General features: G+C 36.8%; 1 protein-coding gene across 1 annotated transcript; it reads left to right on the forward strand.

Moving 5' to 3' along the window:
- The first annotated feature begins 3,197 nt into the window (after nt 1–3,197).
- LOC120342530 (uncharacterized) lies at nt 3,198–6,984 on the forward strand. The gene is made up of 7 exons (XM_039411400.2): nt 3,198–3,449; nt 4,362–4,440; nt 4,531–4,647; nt 4,981–5,103; nt 6,010–6,167; nt 6,468–6,597; nt 6,682–6,984. The coding sequence occupies exons 1-7, from the start codon at nt 3,207–3,209 to the stop codon at nt 6,864–6,866; spliced, it is 1,035 nt and encodes a 344-aa protein (XP_039267334.2). The 5' UTR covers nt 3,198–3,206; the 3' UTR covers nt 6,867–6,984.
- Nucleotides 6,985–10,622: the final 3,638 nt, after the last annotated feature.

A 10,622-nucleotide genomic window follows, 5' to 3' on the forward strand; every position in this document is an offset into this window, starting at 1 on the left:
AAACAGTGAACGAGGACTATAAACTACAATTTTGTTCGGTACCGGTATCCCGTTTGTAAAACTAGGCCTATATATCTCACATTCAACGTTATAAGCTAACGTTAGTGCACGGTACATTCGGTAACGGTCTACAAACAACAGAACAACGGCGTTCATCCTCGAATAAAAGAGACTAACGCAGTTCGATTAAATAAAAAAATAAGCGGATACGAATGAAGAATGTGGTAAGTGATCTGTGTATTTTAATCCACAACGACTCGAACAATCATGATTTGCGGAAGGTTTAAATTCAAACTAGACTATTATCTATCATAATACTGTAACATCAGGCACCAACACTGTAAGAGCAGACGACTGACTGGGCGCCAGAATTCATAACCTTTGACCTTAGATATTTCCGAGTTGTTTACAATTTACATATTTATCCCGGGGGAGAGAAAAGTTATGAGACGGCTTAACCATATGGCGAACCACGGCCTCTCTTCGGGTTACCATTCCATGTCGGGTATAGGATTAGTTAGTTACTAGTTTTCGTAAGTATGGACTTGATAGCGGTTACGTGAACCACCCTATTGCGGCAAGGAGTCCACCAATCCTCTCGCAAATAATCATCTCCGCATGCAGTGGTAGGATTCAAATTTTTTGTCAACCGGTTCCTTTACAAAGATCATATTTTTCAGCCGGTTCTGTTACAAACAGAACATTGACAGTAACCAGTAATGTTAACCGGTTAGCTGATCTAAAAAATTCCGTGAGACGGTCCTATTGAACCGGTGCGAACCGGCTTAACCCCACAACTGCCCGCATGGGATTCCAACCTGCGATCCCACGAAGAGTAATTAGAGGTGGGGTGGCGAGCGTATTCCTAACGCGTAGCACGATGAGCCACACCGCCGCGCGCGATGTGTATTTCCAACAATGGATGTTTCCCGGAGCATCGACTTCCTTGTTTACTTCGTGACATTGGCCAATCAGCAAGATGCAAAAGTGACGTCACAATGTCCCTTTTCGCATCCGCCCAGACACTTTTCTCACTCAGGCGTGGTCGTAAACATTACCTCATTTTCGCGTTTTTGAATTCTATTCGTTTGCTTTTTAGTTGTGTTTCGGAAATTTAAATATAAATCAAATAATTCAATGATCACTTTGTCCTGTTAGGAGTTTCAGTTTAATTGCAGTAATCAAAGAATAGTGTAGAAATAGCTACGATAGGTTAGGCTAAAATTACTTACGGTATTTTCAAAACACAGATTGTTGAATACTACGAATCAGAATGACAGTTTGAAACAAATATCTCATTTTACAGGCGCCAACTCGCGAAACCACACTTAAAATGAGCACCGGAAATTTTGCATAGGAGTTTTCCTAGGGTCAAAGGTCGGGGAAATGTCTATGACCAATCAACAATGAGTCAACGTAACGTTACAATGGCAATTTGTGCAGTCGCTCGAGCAGTTACCCAAGCATGGTTATAAACATTGGCTCGTTTTTGTCGTTTTACGTGTTATTTGTCAGTTTTCAGTTGTGTTATCAATGTAGACTCATTGCTTGAGTGAGAGAGATTTATTTTCACAAAACAATGTTAAAATAGACAATGAAACAGATTTAAAAAAAATACATTACAGTAAACAATTCAAATCCTGAATTGTGTAGATCAGTATGCAACACATTTGCCGGTCTTCGATGCTCCACCGATTGATTAAACTGCTAATTGGGAATTTTTCCGGGAATGAACATGACTATGACCATTTACGCTATGACTAAACAAGGAAATCGATGCTCGGCGAAATATCCTTGGTAATGTATGGGGGAAACGCCCTATATGAATACTCTCATTGACAAGAGGCATAAGATTGGCGAACTAACAGTATGGTAAAGTTTGAGATGGCGGTTGGGTCAAGTTTGCATCGCGGAAGTTATCGATCGTGTGACAATTTTCTACATGTTGCATGGCACCTCAAACCTTGTTTTTACGTAATGAAATCGTGCCCTTTGGTATTGTACTCTAGATTTAGTAAGTATAGGGTGATTATAAGTGGGGAAGCGAGAGGAAACTTAGTTTGAAAGAATGGCAGTTAGCCGAAGACAATTTTTAATCTGAACAAGTGAAAATAGGATTTTCAAATTTGTTTGCCTCGGAACAATATTGTTATTGATTAATCATTATTTTTTTTAGAATAAAAAATAACACTGCCCAGCCCTAATCGTATCTATTTGGCTTGCGAGAACAGCAACTAGTCGAATGCCTGGCTATATGAATATGTGAAGATACAATTCAGTTTATCGAAGAGATTTTGGCCTGGTATTATAGAAACAGAGTAGCCTATGTCGAACCGAACAACAGTCAGCACCGAGTAGCTACAAATTTTACGTATAAATTGGTTATATTATTATCGAATACAAATAATTTCGAAGTCGGAAAGCTTAAAAGATGTATTTGAAAGTTTTGGAAATTTAGATGAGCATCTGAGTCATCAATATCGATTTGCATGGACCTGACTCCGTAAAAAACCTAATTCGGAAAAATCCGATTTGTTAAAAATGTCCTCCTACACTGTCTTGCTAATTCATAGATGCGCAATTATTTCGATGGAAGACTGAAATGCGTCGCATAGCCGAGTAGGTATGAATCTAACGATTCATACTGGGCTAATTCAGGTAAAACAATGGTTCTAAACTTTTTACTGACTTCTGTTCGCGTACCAAAGACAAAGTCCTTTTTGGTCGGGGAACAATGGATCTGGAAACGCGCTATGGGAGTATTTTATAATGTGGCACTACATCCACTTCGCTCAAAGTTTCAGCGTATTAAATATATGCAGTAGCGCTATAAACGCTGTTAAACGAATAAAAGATGAAAGACATCGTTTCCGGTATATTTTAACCAACTTAAAAGTTAATTGTTGCTTTAATTCAAAGCTACTATCGTACCACTTGAAAAGCTCCCACGTACCACAGGTTGAGAACCACTGCAGTAAAAGCTTGACTTATGGCGATTCAAAAGAGACTATTTTAACGAGTAATTGTTGGTGGCTAATATTACAATGTTATGCAGCACATTATCGGCTATTCACGCGGGTTGAGCTATAGTCTGTTCCTTAGTACAAAAACGCCTATGGCTACAAAGAGTGTCTACTAGTTGACAACTCTACGAAATCTATTTATAGTATCCCTATATCTTTATTGCATATTTCAGACAAAATACTATGACGTATAATACATTTATTTTATTGATTGTGATTCTCAAATTTTGGAGTGGCGTAATTTGTCAATCGCAAAAGAATATTCAAATACCTTCTGATAAAAGTTCATGTGGCGTAGTTAATGTTAATTGCGCATCAGGACAAGGAACAACCGTTGATTGTGAAACCGGTACGAGACTTTATGGCCCCCCAGGAAAACGCGGTCCAGCTGGAGCAACTGGCCCAAGAGGGCCCAAAGGAAATACGGTAATGAGGAGAACGTTGTGTTGTTATCTTGTTGGAATGATTTGCAGAATGCAATTACGGGCATTGCGTACTTGGTTTGTATCTCGTGCAATACAAAATAATCTCCAATGTATACCAATTAACCTCACATTTCATCCCAATCATGGTTTTTAGTCTGACAAAATTTGAGGGCCGAGTTCGAAATGAAAAACTTCATATTATCATAGGAGAAAGTACACTCAGCTGGACTCGTATTTTGTTTTCGCAGAATTAAAAAAAAATGGCATTAAAGGTATGGGTCGCGGACGAAGGCTAAAAAACACTGCTTCAAAAAACAACGTAAAATTAGCCAACTTTATTTTATACAAAAAGAACCGATCTAGACGACAAATATAATGAACGTCATATTTTGGTTGTACTTCAGGAACGGTGGCGCGACATCCGCCATATTTTTGAGGAAATGACGAGTTAATTGTGGCATATTGTTCGTAATTCATGACTTGTTTATAGCGTCATTCAAAATCGTTTACCGCATTTGACAGGTAATTTCCAAAGCTGATAATAATCTTTGACATGAAAAAGTGTTATTTTTTTCAATTTTTTTTTTCAATGTTGGAAATACTAATTAAAAAATCAGTTTTCGTCGTATTTGGTGTGGTCAATACCACGACATTAACTATGATTTATACATGTTATTAACTTGAAACAAATCTTGTCTCGTCATTTTTACATTTAAAATGAATATATATACGACAAATCAACCAATCAAAACTTTACAAAGAAATATGTCAAATAGAACGAAAACACGATGTCATAAAACCATTTAACGTGCGAAGGTAATGGTTCGAGCAACGAATTCTTTCACCTCGAAGCCTATATCGTGAGTAGCAATATTATTTTGGTCATAACGTACTTACATCTCTTCCATTTCAGGGTTCACAAGGTCCGAAAGGAAAACCTGGTAACAGCGTAAACGTTGAAGAAATCAAGAATCAAATCATGAAGCAAATTGGCAAGTCAATCATTTGTTAAAAACACAATTGCAGTTTGCCGTTGCTGGTTTGTGATGGAATATTTTAAGTGGCCCTAACCCATTTTTCAGGTGCACATAGTTGTGAAGATTTGACAGAAAATTACGGAGTTACAAAATCGGGATTTTATATTTTACGATCCATTGAAACGTCTCAACTGAATTACATCTACTGTAGTTTTGAACCCGGTAAGATAAAAGTGTGGAATGTTTTCGGTCGGTTGAAATTTTATTAGTTTAAATAAAATATTTACAGTTAAACTTGGATTTGCAAAGTACGCCACTATAGTTCTCTTCTCTATTTGGATTTTGAAAAATAAATATTGGAATATTCAATAACAATATTGTTCGTTCAAACCGAATCAAAAAATCAGATCATTTTTTTCAGTATATATCTTTGACAAAGATGACAATTTGCGGAAATACAGAGATAGATATGACACCCGAAATATTCTTAAGTAAAATGAATACACTCATTTCCTTTTTTTTTATATCACGAATAGAATTTTTTTGCACTTTTAGGTATTTCCACATGTAATCAACTCAGAAATAGCCAAGGAGTGAATGAGACTGGACTTTATATTGTTAGACCAGACGCATCGTTGCCGTCTTTCAAAATATTCTGCAAATTCTCTTTACGCGATGGTGAGATCAATCATTTGTATATCGTATGTTACGGACCGTACTGCACCGCCTCGTCAATAAATTGTTTATATTGGGGATTTGTCCATACATAGGGCGCGGTGACCGTACATTTGAACCCACGTACATTTGAACCCATGTGTATATTCGCGAGTTCAATCTATATGCGGGTGCTAAACCCATGGGTTAGGGTTAGTATGGGTTCAAATATCCGTAAAACAACAAAAATTTTCATAGGTGCAATAGTGTGCAGGTGCAATCGTCGTGGGTTCAAATGTACGTGGGTTCAAATGTAATGGAACCATAGGGCGCACCGGATAAGACGCAACTGTAAGGAGTATCGGCTTACCGTATAAATCTCAATAAATCAATAGTTGGGTGATCCCGAAGTATTCGTACCAAGATGGCACACAACCTGAATATAGTATGTGTACCAGGTTCGGGTTGAGCGTCATCTTGGTACGAATACTTCCGGAGCGCCAATATTTGTATCTTAATGTATTTCATTGGAAGAAAACCTAAAGCGACGGTTTGTTTATGAAAAAAAAGTACCGATTTGTTTTGAGTGTAGGCAATAAGGCATAAATCACTAGCTGATCCGCACGGGCTTAGAAGGCGCTTTATGGTACTTCGAAACAAAGGCCAAAAAGGTGTTTTTTTCACCCACATTTTGCCCCAAAATAATACACTGAACGGAGCTGTAAAACTTCCGCTAAGTACGAGATCCGCTGACATGCGGTCGCGGAACCGCTACAATTCATTTTTAATTTTGGTGACGTCACCACGCAAAACGTCAAATAAATAAACGAATCCCGAAACGAATCGATAATTCTGAGAAAGTATTGCATCGTGAATCATTCCATTCACGCAAGACTATCTTAACATCGAGTGTTTTCATTTGATTTCAAGCAATAACAGAAATATGGCATGACAATATGAATGAAATTGAAGTTGAGGGAAATTGTGAGAGTCAAGGTTGTTACACGTGGACTCCTAACTATTCGTTGAATCAAGGGCAGATTGTCAGCATTATTTCGATTTCTCGAGAATGTAGACAATTCGTAAAGGTACGGACGACTAACTATTTCTTTACAAATAAAACTGCGTCCATATATATCTCTGTACAACAAACTAAAAATGTATTTTTTTGCGAAGATTGTCGTGGTTACTTATCACATTTCCCAACTAACACATTTCATTAGTTCATTGTAACCTTCAAATTGGGTACTTCGACGATAATAAAAGAGACAAGAAAAAAAAATAATAAAGATTGATGGCACCTGGGAGACGTTTTCGCTAATGAAAACACGTATTATTGTACTATATAGAAATTCATCTATTGAACGATGTTTTCATTTAATTTACAGTTTCGGTGCAAAGGCGTCTTATTATTTCGAGATGGACATGGACATTGGGTATCACGCACTGGTCAAAAGATGAGGTATTGGGGTGGCTCTACCTCAATGCGTGGAAATTACTGCGCATGTGGGGAAAATGGTTTGTGAAAATTTTTAAATATTACAAGGAGTAAAACTGTTTACATGTTAACAATTATATATATATATATATATATTCTTCTAGGAAATTGCGTGGACAATAGGTATAAATGCAATTGTGACAATAATCAGATCAAAATACTGACATCTGATGAAGGGTATCTCACGGACAAAACAGTGCTACCGTTAAAAGAAGTTGGTTTTGGTGATAACGGCGATGCTGGAGAGAAGGCTTGGTTCACTATTGGAAAACTGGAATGCATGGGATAGATATTTTGAAGATATATGCGTTGTAGTTGAAGAAATCATGATTTTTAGAGATGTTTGTGGTGCCTGTAGGTCTAAATGCCATTCAAGATCACTTCCTCGAATACAATACATTGATGAGCTCTGGTCTGATTTTTCTTAGCTGTAGCTTTTAGCGACCATTCATCTCATAAAAGCATTAGATTTTAGGAATCACCAGATAACAAGAAGTGTTGGATATTCTAAATAATAGGTTTCTTGAACAGGATTAATCTTAAAATTAGTTAATCAGTAAATGTTTCGTGTCTCGCGGCCTTGTCTTTATTGTGCCACCCCAACTATGTCGGCATTGCAGACCATGAGTCCGATGTAACATCATAATAGAATAACAATATCTATATATAATTTTCAGCAAAGGTTATTGGGTGTAATGTGTGAGCGGGTGCAAATATCCGTGGGTGCGAGAGTATGGAAGTGCAGTTTATGGATGGGTGCAGCAATAAATAAATTTGTTTGAGCTTTCGATGTATTATCGATACGTTATCAAGGCACACGGCATGGCATGCGAGTTTATTCAGAAATGTGTCGAATAGGACTGATATAGTTCAACGTATCGCTATCAACTATAATTACTACTAATGAGGTACCTACTTCCCAAACATTAACAACGGCAATAATCTCATATATGCATGTATTGGGATTTACTTTTGCACGGAATACAGCACTGAATTAGCGCAGTAATCGTATAGAACAGTCATAGAGTATGTATGAACTAACAAAACATTCTTGCATGACAATGAACCCATGGAAAGTGACCAAGCACGGAAAACCAATAGAGCGTAACAAGGTTCCTAACAAATAATACAAGAAAACCGCCGAAGCACAAATATATAGACACGAAAATAAAATAACGAACCGTAGTATCGCCAGCCTATATGCGACTCATAAGGAAATGTGGCTGAACACGGGATTCGAAAAATCGAACCCGAGGACAGCCGTGAAGTGATGGTCATCCTTGGCGGATTCAAGACAGTGTTCCCATGAATTAAAATAAAAGAGCAAAACTTTGGGTGAAATATCGGATCTCATAGGATTCCGAGGAAATTTTAAATAGAATTAAATAAAAGTAATAGCCTTCTTGTAACTACTTCCATCATTAAGTACTGAAATCGATAATAGCCCATCAGTTCCGTAGATAAGCGATGTTTTCCGCGCTCTAAACGTCGCGATGGACGATGTAGCAAAACGACCTATAAGTCCACTCCATGCCCAACAATATTCACACCTATTGTATGACAAAGACATCATAACTGGCGCAAAGAATTAAGTTGAACCGAATCGGTCAGAAAGCCGAGGACGTAAACGAGTATAGCACGCTACAACGCGGGCCAATCTAAAACAGCAGTTGTTTTCCAACTTTTTAGGTGAAGCTGAACCCAATGAAACAGAATTCGAGTAACAACAATGCAACAAGTTAATTGCGTGTTATTGTCTGAATATTTATATAGGTATATATAACAACAAACTTAATAGTGTCAAAAAATGAACTTTAAAGTGTAGCAAGTTGAGTATAAGTGGCAAACCTAATAAGGCGACATTAGATATCGATTAGAATAATCAACAATTCCAGACGAGTTTGAGCTGAAATGTAAGCTTTCCGTTTTTATCTGAGTGAGATACTAATGCCAGAGTTAAGAGAATGAACTTATCTTTATTAATTTATATGATGACGATATGATAGCTCCAAGATAACAGTAATCCGTCAGTTATGAAATATATATTTTATATTTTCACCAGCTTTACGTGGCTATGAGTTTGAAAGTATACCATTGGCGATGACAGTTGATTGAGCACAAAAGGAATTACATTTTGAAAGTGAATGTAGTTTAATTAGTGATCCATGACAATAACAGAAAATACAGGTTGTGTGACTTATAATGGTGTTTGGTCGATAACGATACCTCGTTTCCATGGTAACCAGGTATTCTATTATCAAGAGTAATGGTCAAAATGCACTTCTGATCATATTCTTTATTATTTACTTCTTAAATACACCTCAGTTTACTTATCTTGGAAATATTCTTCCCTAAAGTAATGTCTCTTACACTTGGATAGCAATACGGATGATGCCTCGTTTTCATGGCAACGAGGTATTTTCATGGATGGCACCATATCCAAAATTAATCAGAATATGCTACTGTACATGTGTGCCAAGTTTCATGCTTGCATCCAAAAGTGCACAATTCCATCATATTTGAGGTCTTATCCGCTGGAATATAATAATAATCTCGGATTTGAATATGAACTTGCATAAGGATGCGGAATCCCTGGAATGCGGTGGCGGAAACCAAGAATACCGCTGAACCCCGTTTGAAAAACAATGCTCTACAGTTTTCAAGATCAGTGTTAAACATTGCATGCAATATTCAATGCGGGTCCTCGACTTTACACGTCCTAAATGATAAATTCGAACCGACTAAATTAAGATGTTAAAGTATTTTATTAAGTTGTTGCGAACCGAAATGAATGTTTTGTTTTTACGACTACTGCGACTACATTTTAATAAAGTGGTTCAACACAGCACGGCGTGAAACGTATATTATTGTACAAAACAACACAAAAGGGCAAAAGTATCAAACTAAAATTTACACTGTCTGTCTGGTATGCGGGTATAGAGCTACAGAACATCATCATGATTTTTTCAATATCGCGAGAAACCAAACCAATTATAACACTCAAATAAAAGAAATCATTCCGTAAAAGCTTGGTTGGCTGAGTTGCCACCAAAATAAAGGTTGATAGATATATGTTTTTAAATATATACTTATCGTGCTGCAAGAATGATTATTGAGGCCTAGCCATATATCCGAAAGCTGGAAATGATAGAAAACGTAAAAAAGAGTATGATGTCGGCCCAAGAACGATTATCGAAGCTTAGTCGGACGTCCGCAGCTCGAAATGATAGAAAACCTAAAAAAAATGATATGGTATCGACCCAAGGACGATTGTCGAGTTTTAGTCGGACGTCCGCAGCTTTAACTGACCTAAAAAAAGATATGATATCGGCCTACTCGAAGTGTTCGAAACAGTTTTATAAACATTTATTTACGTCTTTTTGCGAGTGCACAGCCTGAAGTGTTTGATAAATTTCACTATCCCATTGAGCGTATTGGTATTTTGCACATTTCGGTAAGACATATCACAATATTACCATATTAACAATATTACCATCATTTCGCTAATAAAAAGTATCGATATCCAACAGCTAAAGTTGTTAACAAAACATGAAAATAAATTAATAGTTCTCAACCATGCATAACTGAATGACGTTATAAGTAAATTTTGTTCAAATTTGCTGGAGGCCAAACGGATTTTGTTCAATTAATATGTAGATTTGAAATACCGATTTCACGTTTCAAGTTGTATTTTTTCGCTTGATTGTCAGTTTCATTCTTGAAAATACCTTTCGGATTTTTTTGTGTTAGGACAAATTAAAATAAATTCATCACTTTGGTTTCGAGTTCGATGAAATATGTTCCATAGCATATTTTAGAAATATCATTCACATCTTGTCGTCGAAGTTTCCAGATGTTAGGGGATAACACGTTTACATTTAGAACGTGTTTTGATTTTGATATGTGTTGTAATCCACTGCACCACAACAAAGAACTTTAAAATTTGCCCAGTTTGTTCCACCCTTATACAAGTGTCAGAGATATTTGAAAACGTTTTATATAAAAATCATCGAAGTAACCACTCGCTTCTCATCAATTAGCAACA

This window comes from Styela clava, chromosome 3, assembly GCF_964204865.1.
Source record: "Styela clava chromosome 3, kaStyClav1.hap1.2, whole genome shotgun sequence".
In the NCBI taxonomy this organism is placed as follows: domain Eukaryota; kingdom Metazoa; phylum Chordata; class Ascidiacea; order Stolidobranchia; family Styelidae; genus Styela; species Styela clava.

Bases quoted from the DNA above. Each gene is read 5' to 3' on its own strand.
- LOC120342530 (XM_039411400.2), top strand. From the start codon at position 3,207: ATGACGTATAATACATTTATTTTATTGATTGTGATTCTCAAATTTTGG. The intron at 6,168-6,467 runs GTACGGACGACT...TTTAATTTACAG, and splicing joins AATGTAGACAATTCGTAAAG to TTTCGGTGCAAAGGCGTCTT. The intron at 6,598-6,681 runs GTTTGTGAAAAT...ATATTCTTCTAG, and splicing joins CTGCGCATGTGGGGAAAATG to GAAATTGCGTGGACAATAGG.